The sequence below is a fragment of the Oryx dammah genome, unplaced genomic scaffold (assembly GCF_014754425.2).
Source record: "Oryx dammah isolate SB20612 unplaced genomic scaffold, SCBI_Odam_1.1 HiC_scaffold_15, whole genome shotgun sequence".
In the NCBI taxonomy this organism is placed as follows: domain Eukaryota; kingdom Metazoa; phylum Chordata; class Mammalia; order Artiodactyla; family Bovidae; genus Oryx; species Oryx dammah.
The window spans coordinates 39,517,610-39,535,333 of record NW_024070199.1 but is presented as its reverse complement, the minus strand read 5'-3'; the positions used below and the strand labels follow the sequence as shown (position 1 = coordinate 39,535,333).

General features: G+C 51.8%; 3 protein-coding genes across 15 annotated transcripts; 2 read left to right on the top strand and 1 right to left on the bottom strand.

Annotated features, from left to right (window-relative positions):
* Nucleotides 1-803: 803 nt before the first annotated feature.
* On the top strand, nt 804-16,359 carry BSCL2 (BSCL2 lipid droplet biogenesis associated, seipin). 12 transcript variants are annotated; one of them, XM_040256043.1, is made up of 13 exons: nt 804-900; nt 3,812-4,024; nt 5,561-5,877; nt 7,127-7,208; nt 10,542-10,685; nt 11,555-11,689; nt 11,872-11,969; nt 12,543-12,684; nt 12,823-12,889; nt 13,062-13,151; nt 13,249-13,329; nt 13,472-14,508; nt 15,028-16,359. In XM_040256043.1, exons 2-12 carry the CDS (start codon nt 3,932-3,934, stop codon nt 13,612-13,614), a joined length of 1,392 nt encoding a protein of 463 aa, XP_040111977.1. In that variant the 5' UTR covers nt 804-900; nt 3,812-3,931; the 3' UTR covers nt 13,615-14,508; nt 15,028-16,359. The 12 variants fall into 12 exon arrangements, with proteins under 12 accessions (XP_040111977.1, XP_040111978.1, XP_040111982.1 ...); XM_040256044.1 differs by lacking the exon at nt 804-900 and adding an exon at nt 1,506-1,631; XM_040256048.1 differs by lacking the exon at nt 804-900 and adding an exon at nt 1,556-1,968 and having other exon boundaries at nt 13,071-13,151.
* GNG3 (G protein subunit gamma 3) lies at nt 1,906-4,819 on the bottom strand. 2 transcript variants are annotated; one of them, XR_005723665.1, is made up of 4 exons: nt 4,432-4,819; nt 3,207-3,425; nt 2,706-2,805; nt 1,906-2,436 (listed from the first exon to the last, which is right to left on the bottom strand). XR_005723665.1 is itself a non-coding variant. In XM_040256055.1 (3 exons), the coding sequence occupies exons 2-3, from the start codon at nt 2,802-2,804 to the stop codon at nt 2,308-2,310; spliced, it is 228 nt and encodes a 75-aa protein (XP_040111989.1). In that variant the 5' UTR covers nt 2,805; nt 3,207-3,427; the 3' UTR covers nt 1,913-2,307. The 2 variants fall into 2 exon arrangements, 1 of the variants encoding a protein (XP_040111989.1); XM_040256055.1 differs by lacking the exon at nt 4,432-4,819 and having other exon boundaries at nt 1,913-2,436; nt 3,207-3,427.
* LRRN4CL (LRRN4 C-terminal like) lies at nt 13,071-16,359 on the top strand. The gene is made up of 4 exons (XM_040256054.1): nt 13,071-13,151; nt 13,249-13,329; nt 13,472-14,508; nt 15,028-16,359. Exon 4 carries the CDS (start codon nt 15,033-15,035, stop codon nt 15,732-15,734), a length of 702 nt encoding a protein of 233 aa, XP_040111988.1. The 5' UTR covers nt 13,071-13,151; nt 13,249-13,329; nt 13,472-14,508; nt 15,028-15,032; the 3' UTR covers nt 15,735-16,359.
* Nucleotides 16,360-17,724: the final 1,365 nt, after the last annotated feature.

Here is a 17,724-nt window from a genome sequence, read left to right as displayed (position 1 = left end):
ACATGATGAAGAGATTAAAAAAAAACTTGATCCTTCGAGGAGTTTCCAACAGGCACTAAGAACTAAGCGGGATTCCCTGGTGGCTCAGATCAAAGAATCCGCCTGCAATGCGGCAGACCTGGGTTCTATCCCTGGGTTACGGAGATCGCCTGGAAGAGGGCATGGCAATCCACTTCAGTATTCTTGCCTGCAGAATCTCCATGGACAGAGGAGCCTGGTGGGCTACAGTCCATGGAGTCACAAAGAGTCGGACACGATTGAGCGACTGAGCACAGCACAAGAACTAAACAGGTTCCTGAACAGAATCCGGGTAGGTCCCCACTTCAGGAGGGAGACCAGGTTACTTTCTCGTTTCTTCCTCTCTAGGATGAGGGAATTAAATATCTCCAGCGCCTATTAGGGCTCAGGAATTCAGCAGCAGCTCCCCAAGTTCACCAGGTACCCCTGTAGCCTGTGGAGACATCCACAGGAATCTAAGTTATTCCCTTGGTTTCCTCTCTATCCGCCCCCGCTTGTCTTCCTGTGTGAAAGTGTGAGGAAGCTGGGGGTGATATGCTTTCTCTAATATAGGTCACCCACGCCTACTGCAAAGCAGCTCCTACCCCTAAGTGTATCCCAGGACACAGCATGAGCTGATCTAGGCTTCCCCCGGGAAAGGATGTATTCCTGAATGGGGGGTGGGGAATCTTAATCCATGAGGAGCAGACATCCTGAGACTACTACCTTCTCTGCCTTGGCCTTGGTCCCACTTCCGTATGTCTTTCCTTCCCTTGGAAGGAAAAGGCTGCTGGAAAAAGTATTCTGGGGCTTTATAAGCCTCTGCCAAAACTGAGCCCAGGAGGCGCTCGTGAGACAAGCCTCTGACCGGGCAGCTTGCTGGCTGGACCACTACGAGGGGTGGTAAGCGAACCAGGGGCGGGGACATTAATCCTAGCGGATGTGACAGAATGAGCCTGAATGGGAAGTGGGAAAATAGCAAGCCCCAGTTCTACGAGGAAGCCAAAACTGAACAACTTAGGGCTTATCCAACTCCTAGGGAGAACGACAGCTAACCACGGAACAGCACCCCCAAGCCGAACGGTGCGGGACTTGGCATCACACTTGTGTTTCCGCTCCGAAGCAGCTTCCACTAGGCAAGCTGTAGGGACCTAGATTATCATAAGATCCACGCGACCGGCGCCTACTCTATCGGCGTGCTTGCTGGGGTTCTCTTGTCCCAAGATCCTTGGTTATAGCCCCCCGTGTGTCTTCACCTGAATCGGGTGGACGTCGGCGTCCAGCCTCCGAGTTGGGGAGAAGTGGGCATCGAGTTGGCGAGGACATGGGCAGCCATTTTGAGACAGATGAGCACGGAAGGGACCATATTGAGACCGCTGGGTGCCTGGGGCCGCCATTTTAAGTATGGGCCCCACGGAGAAGCCCCGTCCGGTGAAACGCTGTGACGTGCGGCCGCCGTATTGGCGCGGGCCCCACGGCGGCGGCCATCTTGGAGGGGGCCTGCTGTGGGCGCGGCCATCTTAGAAGTAAAGCCGGCCCCTCCTCAGGAACTGGAACTGAGCTCCTCCCCTCTCGCTGGGTCCCTCCTGTCTTCGACTCCCCTCGGGAATCCCTTCCTAAGTTCACCCGGTTCGGTCTGTTTTCTTTTTCATTTGTCTTCATTGCGTTCTTGTGTACGTGTAGGCGTGCTCTCTTGTAGCCTCTGAGTGCCTGTTTGTAACAGTTCTTCCACTTGAGACCCTTTCTTTTGCTCTCCATCCCCTCTAACCCGACGGATCTCTGATCCTAGAGAATGTCTAAAGCGCTTTGACTGGCCCTGTTCCCTGGTTATGGCAAGCTTTTCTACCTACCCACCACCAAATCTATTGACTGATGAGCCTCTCCCCGCAAGGACGGTAACACAGGCGCTGTCCTCTGAGACTCTGGATGACTTTATTCTTCACATGGCTTTAGCATCCCAATAGCTCCAAGGTGAGACTGAGAGCAAGCACCCAGCTCATCCCTCTCTCCATTGTCTGAGCAGGTCTCAGAGGGAAGCCGGCGGGACGCTGACAGAGTCTGCCAGCCCTTCTGTGGGTGGAGCTACGGGTGCCCCGAGTCACAGGGTGCTTTGGGTCCGCCACAGTGGGCGAGGAAATGGAGTCAGCAGACAGGTGAGGGAGGGCCTGGGCTTCAGATAACCTCACAGGGTTGGGCAAGGGCTAGGGGTGGGATGCAGGGATCCTCGGGGGCTCACGACAGTTACTGACATAAATAAAGAAGGGCCCGGGAGAGGGAAAGGTGAAGAGTTGTGAAGAGGAACAGGGCAGCTCAGAGGAGAGCACAGAAGAATTTCTTCTCCCGGAAAGGGTTCTCCGAAGTGGGCACAGGGGTGATGAGGGGATCCTCACAGGCGTGGGCATCACAATAAGTCATCAGGTCTGCTGCTGCCTTGGACACCTGGGGCACAGCCAGGAGGGGAACTGTTAGCCAGAAATCTCGAAGGGGGTTGCAGCCTCCTTCCCCAAATAGATTATCTTTTGCCATCTTTAGGGCTCCTTAGGACAGTCTTCCCTCATCACCCACAGAGACCTGGAGCCAGCTTTCCTTACAGACACCAAGACTCCTTCCATGATCTCAAGGAGTCAGTGAAAGAAAGCCTCTCTTAGCCTAAGGTTTGGGGACCTAGGTACAGCCTGCCAACTAATGGGATCCAGGGCCCCACCCACCTTTATCCGGCACAAGCTGGCTTCAATCTTAAGCTGTTCCACCATCTTGCGGGCTTGCCCAATACTCATAGTGCTGTTCACAGGGGTCTCCCCTTTCATCCTGGAGGAAAGAGACAGCTCAGAGCGTGCTAGGGGGTCCTGCACAATCTCAGCTGAAGGCCCCCTTCCCCCATTACGCCTCATCAATCATTGCAAGGCTGGGTCATATGCCCTAATATTTTACTCCCCTCTTATCCCCAACCTCCCTGGCCTTTCCCATCTCCCAGTTCCTCAGCTAAGAAATGGAGAAGTGGAATGAGATGCTCCCAAACTCCTACAAGGCCTCGGCTTCAGATCATTAAACAGATGAATGACTTGAAGGCTTTACAGCCCTCAAGCTATCTGTGTTCCCAGTTCTGAAAACCACAACTAGAAAGAGCCCCGCCCTAATGAGGAGGGCACATAACCCCCACCTGCCCCCTTGAGCCCCAAAGAGAGAAAAACAGGATGCTCCCTACTCACCTGAGGCCACTGGCAGTGACAGTCCTGGGGAATCTGATCAGTGGGGTGCACCAAAGCCTTCTGCCTGAGATGGGTGCCCCACCTTGCAGGGAGTTGCAGCTGAGAGTATCTGACGCAGCAGCAGAAGCTGCTAATACAGAGAAGGCCGCTGGAGACGGTCAGGTCAGAGGCCAGTGGAGGGCTGGTCCCTGTTTCTGCAGCTCCAGCACTGGCTGATACCTGAAGGATGAAGGATGCTAGAAGGAGCAGCTCAGATCCTGGCATATACCAACTGTCTGGCCAGTGGGGGAGCCTGGCTGCTGCCTGCAGCCCCTGTGCACACCCCCACTGTTAATATCTCACTGCCTGTCCTTCCTCATTGCAGGCATCCAGAGTCTGGGCTAGAGCCCTCCCCAAAGGAGCTGGAAGTAGCTGAGTCCCAGGCAGACACCCCCCTCAAATGGGGTGGTCTGGACCTGTGACAGCCCCTGCAGTGAAGTCAGTACAGACTGCGTGAGACCCTGCTCATTTGAAATTCTGACATCAGCTGGGCAGTCGCCCCCTCCATCCCTCCTCCCTTTACTCTGACACAGCATTTAGCGCCTGAATCTTCGTTTCTCTTCCAGGGACCCTCCATTCCCCATATCCAGGAAAATGTGATGAGCTACAGGTTTCAGCTTCTAGATCACCACTTAACGTTCTAGCTACAAGTGGAAAATCCAAGGGCAGCAAGGTCCATCAGAAAAATGTCTGAAGAAATGGCAGACCAAAGAGAAGAAGGAGAAGCTGGGGAAAAAGAGGCATGCAGAGACCAGATCAAAGAATCCGACAAAGAAGAGGTAGGGGAGAGTCGGTGGGTGTTTCTGGAAATAGATGGGCTTACTGGATGCGCGTGTGTGTGTGTGTGTGTGTGTGTGTGTGTGTGTGTTGGTTTGAGAGATTGCCTCTTACGTCTGCAGCGTTGTGCGTGGTGCTGTGGGGAGGGCAAAGATGTGCGCAACACTGACCCTACCCTCTGAGGGATCTTGTTTGGGGTGAATAGACACGTACAAAATAAAAGTGCCACCCGCCAAGACCTAGTCTAGATAATGCGCTGTGGGAACTCAGAGAAAAAGTCTGGTTAGGGTCCGAGGAGGTCGATGACACGTCTTTAAAGCTGGAGACAAGTCACGAGCCTGAAATGCTACCACTCTTGTGAATAGGGGCCAGCCAGCCCGCCGGCGCATGACGCAAAATTCCCAGGTACCTGCAGATTGCAACGTTCCCGGGGTAAATGCTCTTTGCTTTGGAAGCCCACGGGTCCGAGGAGATGTGCGCAATAAAAATCAGCGCCCGTTGGACGCCCGCCTCTCCCTCTTTTGGGGGTTAAATGACTGATAATGAAGGTGTAGGCGGAGTGCCGTGATTGCAGCCTCGAGGGGCTGGCTGAGAGGGATGCTGCTGACTCATAGCATTTCGTGGAGCATATCTTGGAGCCTAGAAGGAGATGCCTATCCGCTTTGGTTTTGGTTACCAAAAGGGGAGGGGGTAACGGACCACGGAGTGGGGGTAACGGACCACGGGGAGGGAGCGAACCTGGCGCTTGGAGGTGGGAACCTGGCCTCCTAGAAGGCCCCGCCCCTGCGCTGGGCCCCGCCCCGGACGAACCCCGCTCCCCTGCGCTACAGAGGCAGTCGGCGGAAGGGGGCGGGACTTCCCTGAGAGGCGGAAGAGCCTTCTCGCCGTTGCCCCGGCAGCGCGCGCGGCTGGTGAGTCTGCGGAGCTGCCGCTGCGGGCTGGGTGGTTTCTATGGTGGTGCGGTTGCGTGAGGGCTCCGGGCGCCGCGCCCGTCACCGAACCGGAGGGGTCTGGCGGGGAGCGGCCGTTGGCCGCAGGACACCCTGCCCGGCGTGGGGCGCGGTCTTGTCTGGGAGCGAGCGCAGCTCCAGAAGGAGAGAAGCAACTTGGGAAGCAATAGTGGATGCGGTGAGGTTGCTGGCTTTGAGTCCAGCTGTGCGACCTTAGGCAAGTCGCGAACTCTCCGTGCAGCCACCTCGCAGTGTGGAATCGTGTGTATAAGTCCGCCTTAGAAGAATTTTAAGGCGTTCATCCTCTGTATATGACCATCAAAGTGGCCTGTCGTAGAATCAGGTGACCCGAGGATGGGTTCAGCTGAGGAACTCTAGCACAGGGGGGTGGTGAGAAAGCTCAGTGGAGGAAGGGAAGAGATAATTGGCTGAGAAACACAATCAGTTGGAGAAAAGCCATATGAAACAAAGGCTTTGCTATGTCTTGCTGTCTCTGGTTCCTCAGAGCCTTTCTGGTCAGCGTGTCCTTTTTGTCTTCACCTCCCCCGTGAAACAAGCCATTCTTTCCCCTTCTCGGTCTTTTTCCAGGAACCACCAGCTGCTTCTTCCCATGGCCAGGAGTGGCGACCAGGTGGCAAAGCACCTAGGAACCCAAAGCCTGAACCCGGGGCCAGACCCCCTGCACTCCCCGTCATGGTCAATGACCCACCAGTACCTGCCCTACTATGGGCCCAGGAGATGGGCCACGTCGTGGCAGGCCGTGCCCGCAAGCTGCTACTGCAGTTTGGAGTGTTCTTCTGTACCATCCTCCTCCTGCTCTGGGTGTCTGTCTTCCTCTATGGCTCCTTCTACTATTCCTATATGCCGACAGTCAGCCACCTCAGCCCCGTGCATTTCCACTACAGGTGAGAAGGGTCTTCTGTCAAAGTAGAGGAATCCTGCGAGAGAATTGCTGCAAGCACCGTTGGCACTTACTGAGGAAAACCCTCTTACTCACAGAGGAGGACTCTTGAGCCTAGTGCACTTACATTGATTTATAGCCCGAGTTTGGGGCAGGTCTGGGCTGGTAGAGCTCTAGGGTCTTAGTCCTGTCTCTGGTTAACTGAAATCTGGTTTAAAACAAACAAACAAAAAAAAAAAAAAACAAAAACAAAAAAAGCCCTCTCCTAGACTGTCATTACGAGGGTCAGTTCAATTTAGGCTGGATCAGACCTCTCTCAGGGCTACTGTAGACTTTTGAGCTAACCCAACCTCTCAAGTCATCTCAGAACTAATCTGGCCTTCAGTAGAGAAGATATGAGGAAAGCGGTATTTGCCTTTCACATTACTTCTTCCCACTCCTGATTGTCTGCTGCAATAGAGCGTATGAAAACAAGGTGTCTGGGTTCATAAACTCCCAGAGTCCTACTTGTCTGAGTCCTCAGTTCTTTCCCATTTTACAGATCCTGCCAAATTCTCTCCCCTTCTTTTAAAAATGACTACAGGACCAATCAAGAGGTGCTGTTATCAATGGTCCCAAAGTTTTTTTTTTTTCTTTCCATGTCCCAGTCGTGAGCCATAATTTCTAAGGCACAGCTGCTTAAATTTTTAGGAGGCATGGATCTCATGAAAGCTATGGCCCTTCCTGTCATAAGAACCTACTTACTGATACATGCCCATGTGCAGTTTTGCCTACAATTGGAAAGGTTTGTGAGTAAAGGGTTTAAGAGTAAAGATCATCTGTGGGTCCCTTTGGAGGAGTTTTCTTGAACTAGGGCCCAGATCAGAACTCTGGAATCAGAATCTAGAGGGGTGGTACCCAGGAATCTGTTTTATTTTTTTAGGAATCTGCATTTTTATCAGCTTCCCAAGTAAGTCTTTAGAAACACTTAAGTCTGAAACTATTCATCTAAGTGTCCATAGGTTCCCATTTAAGAATGTCTACCTTCATGAGAAGAAATAAACACAGGTAGCAGGAAGAGAATTTAAAAGACTCATTCTTGTGTCTTGAATCTCCTGGCTGTACTTCTTCTCCATCTCTCTATAACAGAGAAGGAATGCCTGTTCTGGAAGAAAGGATGGGGGACAGGAAAGGGAGTCCCAGGGGCCCAGGAGCTGTGTGGATAAGTAAGACAGACTATAACTTAGCAGAATATCATCCTTATTCTCACTTAGGACGGACTGCGAATCTTCCACCTCCTTACTCTGCTCCTTCCCTGTTGCCAATGTCACCCTGGCTAAGGGTGGACGTGATCGGGTGAGTATGGGAGCTGAACAGAGGTTTCATTAGCGCTTTGATGACTTGAAACAAGAACACTTGGGAAAGACCTCGGTAGCAGGGACTGAGTAACAGAGATGGAACGGAAAGCTTTCAAGGAAAGGGAGGTTAAAGAAAAATTGAAGTCCAAATGAATCGAATGGGTTATTCTTTCCTCCTTAAATTGTTTCAGCCAGGCCATATCTGCTGGATAAGGGATGTTTTAGATCTAAATGAACTTAAAGAAACCAGCTATCTCACTGAACTAGGATGGAATCCACCTGAGAGTTTTGAAAGTATGTTATTAATTATGACACTACTGAGAGATACACGTAATCTTCCATTACAAAGGGTACTGTGCCAAAGGACTGGCCAAATGCCAGTGTATCTTCAATAAACCTGAAAGCCCTGGGAAATGCAAAGTGGGGATGCATCCTTCTTTATTAGGCAAGTTGGTGGAAGCTCTGCAAAAGGGTAGGATCCCAGAACACTTCAGAAGGACCTTGGAGGATCAACAGTGTTTCTGATCACCAGAGGTTTTTGACTTGTCAGCAGCATAATGAGAAATAATCAGTGGTCAGACTAAAAGTTTAAAAATCATTCGAAAATGATTTTTCAAAAATTGTACTTGGGGAGGATACTGACCTGAAGATAGAAAATATGGAGGATAGAAATAAATGGTCATTCTGAAGGGAGGAATGTAAGCTATAGAGTTTTGGACCCGTTGGGGTTGACAATACAAATAACCTGGAAGACTGTGTATCTTGTGACATATTCCAGTGGACTACCAGAGTGCCACTATCCAGAAAGCTTACCAGATGGGATGAGTGGATCCCAAATGGAGATTTCAAAGTGGTGAAGTGGAGAATTTCCTGGCAGTCTAGTGGTTAGACTCCGCACTTTCACTGCCGAGGGTCCTGGTTCAATTCTGGTTCAGGAACTAAGATCCTGCAAGTTGCACAGCATGGTCAGAAAAGAAAGTGGAGTGGAGTGTTGGGCATTGTGAGACAGAGGATTATCTGTTTAGTTCTGCTACTCAGGAAAGTAATGTGGAGAGTACTATAGAATGTTCTGTGAAAACATTGGTTCAATGTGTTTTTGTGGCTCAATAACAATAATAAATGGAATATATTGAGAGGGGAGTAGAAGCAAGGCCACAGCACACCCACACCTGGGATGGTGCATGCTGTTGTGTGGCTTCCTGTTGTAGATCATAATGGCTGGTGACACAGGGAGCCTAAAACCATCGGGTACCAGGCTGCTGGGTGAGCAAGGAATGGAAGGATGAAGGGTGAGGCCCAAGTTCCCCAATAAGTAAAGCAGGTTGATCATTTCATTGATTTCTGGTGAACATTTTTGAATGAGTGAGTGAAATAATGGGTCTGTTTTGTGCATAACAGCTTGTTTAGAAGTAGATGTTGTCCTGCTTCAAAGAGCTCACAGGATTGATGGAAATCTCTGCATTAAGTAGCAAAGATGCAGTTCCTGCATTTCAGAAGAATTTGTGAAGAATTAGGTCTTCTGGAGACTATGGTGATGGTGAGGCTCAAAGTGGGAATGGAGGAGAGTTCTCCGTCAGGCAGACAAATGTGAATAAAGGCAGGAGTGCTTCACAAGACTCTGGCATTAGCCATTTTTGGATCCCCTTGGAGGAGATGACATAGTTACTAGCTTAAAAAGAAAAAAATATATATATATCAGTTCAGTTCAGTCACTCAGTCGTGTCCAACTCTTTGCAACCCCAAGGACTGCTATACGCCAGGCCTCCCTGTCCATCACCAACTCCCGGAGTTTATTCAGACTCATGTCCATTGATTTGGTGATGCCAACTCTAAATAAATAAATAAAAATCTTTATTGCTATATAATTCAAATAGTATACAAGTCACCCATTCAAAATGTACAGTTCAGTTGTTTTTAATATATTCAGAGCTGAGCAACCATCACCATAATCAGTTTGAGAACATTTTCATCACCCCAGAAAAAAAACTCATACCCACTACCTAGCAGTCACTCCCCATGTCGTTCCTGTTCACCCAGAGAACTACCTGTTTCAATGTTTCAAATAACTCAGTGAAGCAACTAGCTTAGATTCACCTGGCCTCTACATGGGGATAGGACTCTCGTGGAATCCATTTTTTTCAAAACAGTTCAGACTGAAGGGGCTTCCTTGGTGGTTTAGGGGTTAAGACTCCGCACTCCCAACGCAAGGGGTGCAGGTTCAATCCCTGGTCGGGGAACTAAGAATCCGTATGCTTCACAGTGTGGTCAAAGAAACGAACAACAACAAAAAGATAAAAAATAATAATTCAGACTGAAAATAAGAGTGTATATAAAGAACAATTTTGATCAGTGGATTTTCACCTGTTACTCTAGGGATAAAATGCTCAAAGTACCTTCACAGCAATAAGTCTAGATGGTTCACTGTTAGGGTTGTGTGCATTCATGCTAAATTACTTCAGTCGTGTCCAACCCTGTGGAACCCTGTAGACTGTAGCCCACCAGGTTCCTCTGTCCATGGGATTCTTCAGGCACAAATACTGGAGTGGGTTGCCATGCCCTTCTCCAGGGGATTTTCCCAACCCAGGGATCGAACCTCTGTTGGCAATTTGATCTACCAGGGAAGCCCTCACTATTAGGGTTAGGGCACTTTTTTTTCAAAAAATTTTTTTAATTCATTCCCTCTTTGGTTAAAACCAAAAGCTTTACCATCACCCCTGTAATCCTTGTGGATCTCCCTGAGGGGGTCATGCACAGGATAAGCATAGTCGAATACAGGATTAGAGGAGTATAGGAATGGTCAGGAATAACTAGGGTATGTTTGGTGGCAAATCTTTAATCTTCTGAGGTTAATCCCAGTGAAGATGCCTTCCCACTGTGAGTCTCAGGGTTCTACCAACAGAACCAAGGTAAGGGACCCAGAAGGACAGAGTTACTGTGGGAGAGCTGGCTAGGGAAATAGTGAGTGCTTCTGGCACTCTGCTAATTAGTAATGTAAGTGAAGGCAGGCTGGGCCCGAGGGTATGGCCTCACGGGGACAAAGAGGCCTGAGTCACAGATGGCCCAGTTGGCAACATGATGGTTCACTTTTGGAAAAGAAATATGACACAACTTTTCTCAAACTGAGTGATTCAGGAGTGTAGATAACTGAAGGTCTCAGAAGTGGGAGGGATCCAGCTACCAGAAGGGGGCAGCAGGTTCTTGGGAAGAGGGAGATTTGAGAGGCCTGTTTTGATAGTGGAGGAAATTGTATTTGGAAGGGAAGCTGGGAGGTGGGACAGGGACAGTGCAATTAAAAATTTTTTTTGAAAGAGATGCCGTCCACCTTGGGCAGGTACTGATGTATGGACAGCCTTACCGTGTTACTTTAGAGCTTGAGCTGCCAGAGTCTCCTGTGAATCAAGATTTGGGCATGTTCTTGGTCACCATCTCGTGCTACACCAGAGGCGGCCGAATCATCTCCACCTCTTCACGCTCCGTGAGTGTTCGTGGCCTGTCTAGGAGGTTGTGGAGAATGATAACAGATGTTAGAGTATCTGGGTGGGGCTTCAGGAGAAAACATTCTGAGGTCTGAGACACAGACACAGCATTGCAAGAGGTGTCATTTCACCAAACCAGATAGATGACCCTTCCTGCCCACCCCACCCCTGCCCCCCCGCTGCCGGACATCCAATGAGCACATCCATCTTTGAGTGGAGCCGCCCTGAAAACGGGCTTTTTTTGGAGCCAGACAGACCAGGCTTCAAGTCCTCACTCAGAAACATACTAGCAGAGGGCCAACTTACTTAACCCCTTGAAGCAAATATGGTAGTAGTAACTCCCTCATAGCGAGACTGGTTTGGGTTCCATGAGGAAATAGTGGGTGTTCAATAAATGCTGGACTCCGTTCTTAATTGTCAACAGAACCGTCTCATAAAGCAAATCCCTGAATGTCCACGTGGGAGAAGAAAGCCTCAGATGGTACCCTGGCACGTGTGCTAGGCCCAGTGTACTCGGATAGATGGTACACTGGTCTAGACTATAGAACCATTCTGGGGAAAGGTAGATGACAGATGGGGTGGGGCTTCACCTGGGAGGCTTCCTTAGAAGAGGAGACTTGTATTGGAATAGAGACGTGGTTGGGAAGGGCAGGGCGGGGATGTCTTCAAACTTTCGAAATGATAGGGTCGAGACTTGGGGCGTGGTAGGAAGTGAAAGGGACTAGGGGACCTAAGGAAGAAGCCGCCTTCGTACCCTGCTCAGGGGTGGTTTTGAGGGTAGGCACCCATGCCCAGCCTCTACTCCCTGTTCAGGAGTGGTTTTGAGGGTGAGCGCCCGTCCCCAGCCTCTCTTCCCTGGCCCTGGCAGGTGATGCTACATTACCGCTCAAGCCTGCTCCAGATGCTCGACACACTGGTCTTCTCAAGCCTCCTGCTGTTTGGCTTTGCGGAGCAGAAGCAGCTCTTGGAGGTGGAGCTATACCCAGAATACAGAGAGAACTCGGTAAGGAGAGGAGAGGAGGACAGGAGACAGCCCTCCCCACAAGCCCAGAATTTTCCCCGAGGAGCTCCCGGGCTTGGACGGGAGGGACTGCAGTGGAGGCTGGCAGGCCTCAGACTGGGCTGGCATGAGTGGTAGCAGGGTTCTGGCCTGATGTGCTGCCGCCCCTGCCCTCCTGCCCGCAGTATGTGCCAACCACTGGAGCCATTATCGAGATCCACAGCAAGCGCATCCAGATGTATGGAGCCTACCTCCGCATCCACGCCCACTTCACTGGGCTCAGGTGAGGCAGTGCCCACGTGGGCTGGGCAGCTTTCCTGAGGCTGTCCTTAAGAGGGTCCTAAGCAGAGGTGACAGATTTTATCTGGGCTACAGGTTCTCAGCCCTGGCTGGACATCACATATCAGGAGCCTGGGGAACTTTTAGAAAAATACCGATGCCTGGGCCCCACCCTCAAGACTAGGATTTGTTACGGTCATATCTGGCTGCCAGACTTTTTAAAAAAATATTTATTTACTTGGCTGTGGCAGCTTTCAGTTGCAACTTGTGGGATCTCGTTCCCTGACCAGGGATCAAACCCAGGCCCCCTGCTTTGGGAGTGGAGTATTAGCCATTGGACCTGAGATAGGGAAGTCCCCAGCCATCAGACTTTCTGAAAGCACCCCAGGGGGAGATCGTGTGCAGTCAGAGTGGAGACATGTTCTCTTGAACCACTGGCTCAGTGGGCAGGAGGCAGAGGGTGGAGACCAGCTCTCGCCAAGCTCTGGTGAATTGCCCTAGAAATCACTTCTGAGAAATGAGAAGGCTGGCACTCCCTAGTAGCTGCTACTCCCCTCCTGCCTACTCCCTGCCTCAGGTACCTGCTGTACAACTTCCCGATGACCTGCGCCTTCGTCGGTGTCGCCAGCAACTTCACCTTCCTCAGCGTCATTGTGCTCTTCAGCTACATGCAGTGGGTGTGGGGGGGCATCTGGCCCCGACAGCGCCTCTCTTTGCAGGTCTCAGAGGACCCCTTCCTCTCTCCTTCATGGTTCTTTGGGGAGTGGGCCGGGGCGGGTTGAGGGCTGGGGCAGAAGGGCCCAATCACTCTGGTGAGGGAAGGCAGTCCTTGCTGCTCAGGAGTTTCCCCTCCACAGGTAAACATCCGAAACCGAAAACGTTCCCGAAAGGAAGTCCAGCGAAAGATCTCTGCCCATCAGCCAGGTAGAGGTGATGGCTGGGGGCTGGGTGAGGGGGGCCTCCTGCGCCATCCAGAATGAGGCTTTAGGTGCTCGCCTACTAAGCTGAAGGTCAAGAGAAAGGCGGAATGGGGTGAAGTTGGCACTGCCATCCAGGCACAGCCACCCTAGTCCTGCCCTGTTCTCTACCCCCTTTGGAGGCACAGGGCCCCAAGGCCAGGAGGAGTCCCCCCAGCCGTCACCCGTTACAGAGGACGGTGAGAGCCACGCGGATCCCTCTGGGACAGGTACGGTGCAGCCGCCCAACCCAATTCCTGACTACTCCTCAGTCCTCCCCTTCAGCCTCCTCCAGACTGACATCTGCTTTCCCCCCTGGGGCTGCAGAAGGCCAGCTGTCTGAGGAGGAGAAAACAGATCAACAGCCCCTGAGTGGCGAGGAGGAGCTGGAGCCCGAGGCCAGTGACGGTGAGGGACCCTCTGCCGCGGGGAAGGCGGTGGGGGGGCGGGGGGAGCATGTGGGCAGGGCGGAGGCCACCCTGGGTGGGGGCGGGCGTCCCTGGTCTGGAATTTCCCCTTTGGGATTTGGTTTTCTCTCCCCTTGGCCCAGGTTCAGGCTCTTGGGAAGATGCAGCTCTGCTGACGGAGGCCAACCTGGCTGCCTCTGGCTCTGCCCCTGCCCCAGAGACCGTGGGCAGCTCGGAGCCCTCTGCGGGCTCTGTCCGACAGCGCCCCATCTGCTCCAGCTCCTGAAGCGAGTAGGGCCGAGTCCCCACATTCTGGCCCTTTCCCACCTGCTCCCTTTCTCTCTCTGGGGCTCCCCTAATAATAAACTATTTTCGTGCCAGCTGCCTCCCTGACTCTGAAGTGGATTCAGGGTCATTTAAAAACCTGGTGTTCCCCAGGCATTCCCCGTCCCGACCAGAGGAGGTTTTCTTGTCAGGGGCCACAGATACAGAAGACCTCCAGGCCCTGGACTATTTTAGGCACAGCCGTTTTCATTCATCAGCCTGGAAGTCCAGGGAGTGAAAACCTGCCCACTCCGTCCTCTCCCTCTGGGGAGGGGGATAGCATAGGGTGGGGCTGCAAAGCTGGAATACATCATTCTAGCCTCCACCCCCCTCCCTTTCTCAATCTGTGGAGAGGCAGAAGACAGGAAATGACTGCCATGGATGTGGTATGATTTTTTACCAGAACAGCATTTCGTGGCCCAGGCCTCATGCTGTCCGTAGCTGTTTTCCTCTCTGATACCAGCCAGGTGGCCCATCCCTTTTGCTCCCCTCCTCACCCCTTCACATGACTTCAGCCTTTGGATTCTCAGCCCTTGGCTGCTTTCCACATTCCGCTGCTCTTTCAGAACCCAGGCATCCCGACCTCCAGCTGAAACCGCTGCATGTGGCTTCCCCCACCCCTGGCCCCGTGACTCAGGCCTTCTGAAGGGACCAGCCCTCTTCTTGGCACTCACCAGGGAGGGGAGCAGGGGAAGGGGGGCCAGGTGGTGACATCACAGTCGAGGGGTATAAAAGCTTTGGGCCGAAACAGAATTGAAATTGAAGACACAGACAGAACGTGACCGCACAGCCTGTGTTCCTGGGGACCTCTTAGGAGCCCCAGCTTGCTACTCGCCGCATCAAGGCCTACCTGCTGGTAAGGGGGTGCCTGTGAGATAGAAGTGTGGAGGGCAGGCAGGGACCAGGCCTTCGGCAGGTGGGGAGGGAGGGCTCCAGGGCTTCTGTGTCCCCTCTCTTCTCCGTTCTAACTTCTATCTCCTTTCTGGCTTTCTGCATGTGTCGCTGACTAGCTGGTTGCTCTGGGTGGCAGCTGGTAACCATTCCACCTTCCTTACCCAGGCGGTGTACATCATTTCCTCCTCTTCTCTGCCCCAGCTCCCCCCAGCACTGTTTATTCATTAACTATTTCCAGCGCTTCACATGTTGCTGATTGCACCTCTCTCTGTCGGCTCAGACCAAATTCATTCTTTTCCCCAAAACCAAGCACATAATCTGTTCAGAAGCTGGACGGACACATGGGTGTGTCGGGGTCATTCCCACCTCTTGCTTGTTCTCCCGGTGCCCTGTCCTGTTTCTGTTTGCTTACAGGTTTTGGTGAGGGACGGGGGGGCCTGCAGGGTCTGGGGGCTGAAGAGCCTTTACCCTTCTCTTCCAGATTCCATGCCGCGCTCTCCCTGCCTTCTGTGGCTCCTTGCTGTCACCTTCTCCCTGGTTCCCAGAACGCAGCCCTTGGTGGCTGGAGACTTGGAAGGAGACGAGCAGGATGAGACATCTTTGCCGGCCGTCCCCTGTGATTACGACCACTGCCGCCACCTGCAGGTGCCCTGCCACGAGCTGCAGAGGGCCGGCCCGGCAGCCTGCCTGTGCCCCAGCCTCTCCAGCGCCCTGCAGCCGCCGCACCCGCCACGCCTGGGGGAGGTGCGTGTGGAGGCCGAGACGGGCCGCGCCGAGGTGCACTGGTGCGCCCCCTCCTCCCCGGTCCACCAGTACTGGCTGCTGCTTTGGGAAGGCAGCGGGGCTCCGCAGAAGGGGCCCAGCTTCAACTCGACAGTCCGCCGAGCGGAGCTGAAGGGCCTGAAGCCTGGGGGTGCATACGTTGTCTGCGTGGTGGCCGCCAACGACGCGGGAGAGAGCCGCGCTCCCGGGCCCGGGGCCGAGGGCCTCGACGGCGCGGACGGCCCCAACTTAGGGCCCTGCGGCCGGCTGAGCGTGCCGCCGCGGCCACTCACTCTGCTGCACGCAGCCGTGGGCGTGGGCTCGGCGCTGGCCCTGCTCAGCTGCTCCGCCCTGGTCTGGCACTTCTGCCTACGCCAGCGCTGGGGCTGCCCCCGCCGAGGCCGCCCCAGCCACGCAGGGCTTTGAGGCTGCCGGGGTTTCCCCTTCGACGGCCCACGAAGGCCAGACCGAGGATGGCACAGAAGGCCGGGCGCTGGGCCCTTGCTGAGTGGGTTCATGCCCCAAACTTAACACTCTGCTCCGAAGCTGAGGTTTAGAAGTAGAGAAAGCGGACAAGATCTTTTCTTAATGGACCAGATAGTAATTTAGGCTTTGTGGTTCCAGGGGATAAAATCACAGATATTGTGTAGGTACTTACATAACCATGTAACCATTTAAAAATGGTTCTTAGTGTGGACCTCACAAATCAGTCCACAACTGGGTTCCACGTGTGGGCCCCATCACTGTGGTGGCTTCCCGTGGGGTTTTGAGAATCAGCTGCTGTGGGAATGGGAGTTTGGGGCTAGAGACCACACTTCACCTGCTGCCTTTTGCTTAGATAGTAAGGGTGCACACCGAGTTACAATCCACTGTGTCTTATGTGGAACTAAGTGACTGACATGGGGTGGAGAAGAGGATTGTCCAAGTGGCTATCTGGGACAAGCTTGCTTATAAAAATATATTAATAACAAAGGATTTCCCCTCCCCCCATTTGTGTTTACTGTATATTATCTGTGTTTGTTGTATAACATTAAAGGAAATGTAAAAGGAAGACATTTTCATTTGTCATGATCTTTTTTGTTTAAACTTTTTATTTTGTATTAGAGTATAGCTACAGCCCCTGGGGTCCCAAAGAGTTGGACACGACTGAGTGACTACAGTTTGGAAACATAGCTATCATGATCTTTTTCAATTCCCTGTCCTTGGGACTTGCCTAGCAGCACAGTGGATAAGAATCTGCCTGCTAATGCAGGGGACATGGGTTCAATCCCTGGTAAGATCCCACATACTACAGAGCACCACAACTAGAGAGTAACCCACCCCACCACGCACTGAAACTAGAGAAAGCCTGCGAGTAGCTTCAAGGACCCATAGCAGCCAGTACCCAGGCCCATTCATTGGGAAGGCAGAATCTTAGCCATGGGACCACCAGGGAAGTCCCTTGAGTTTATTTTTAAATTAACTGGATGTAGAAAAGTCTTAAGTTGCTACAGAGTTTATTCCTCACTTTTACTGCTCTTAAATCTTTAAAAAAATTATAACATATTTCAAGTAAAACTTGATAAAAGAGTTCTCCTCAAGAGGTAATCACCTGCTGCAGAGCAAATCTTTCCCTAAGCGGTGGAAATATATTCTTGATCTCATTCAATATATTATAGACAATGTTCCATTGGTAAATCACAGCCTCCTTGGTTATGTGAATGGCATAACTTTCCATCGGAGGATGCTCCTTAACTGACACTTCCCATGGCTCCTTGTTAGAACATTTGTCTTCAGTGTTTGCTATGGATATCCTTGTTTGTTGGCATATCCTCACATGATTAGATATTTCCACAGGGTACTTACCCAGAAGTAAGTGAGGTCGTACTATACAATTTAGTCATCTCTTTTTTTGTTGTTTAGTCACTATGTCGTGTCTAACTCTTTATGACCCCATGGACTGCAGCACACCAGGCTTCTCAGTCCTTCACTATCTTTCAGAGTTTGCTCAAACTCATGTCCATTGTGTTGATGCCATGCAACCATCTTACCTTCTGTTGCCCCCTTTTTCTGCCCTCAATCTTTCCCAGCATCAAGGTCTTTTCCAATGAGTTGGCTCTTCTTTGCATCAGGTGGCCAAAATATTGGAACTTCAGCTTCAGCATCAGTCCTTCCAATGAATATTCAGGGTTGATTTCCTTTAGGATTGACTGGTTTGATCTCCTTGCAGTCCAAGGGACTCTAAAGAATCTTCAGCACCACAGTTCGAAAGGATCAGTTCTTTGGAGCTCAGCCTTCTTTATTGTCCAACTCTCTCACATTCATACACGACTACTAGAAAAAAAGTAGCTTTGACTATACGGACCTTTGTCGGCCAAGTCTCTGCTTTTTAATACACTTGCTATCTAGGTTTGTCATCACTTTCCTTCCAAGGAGT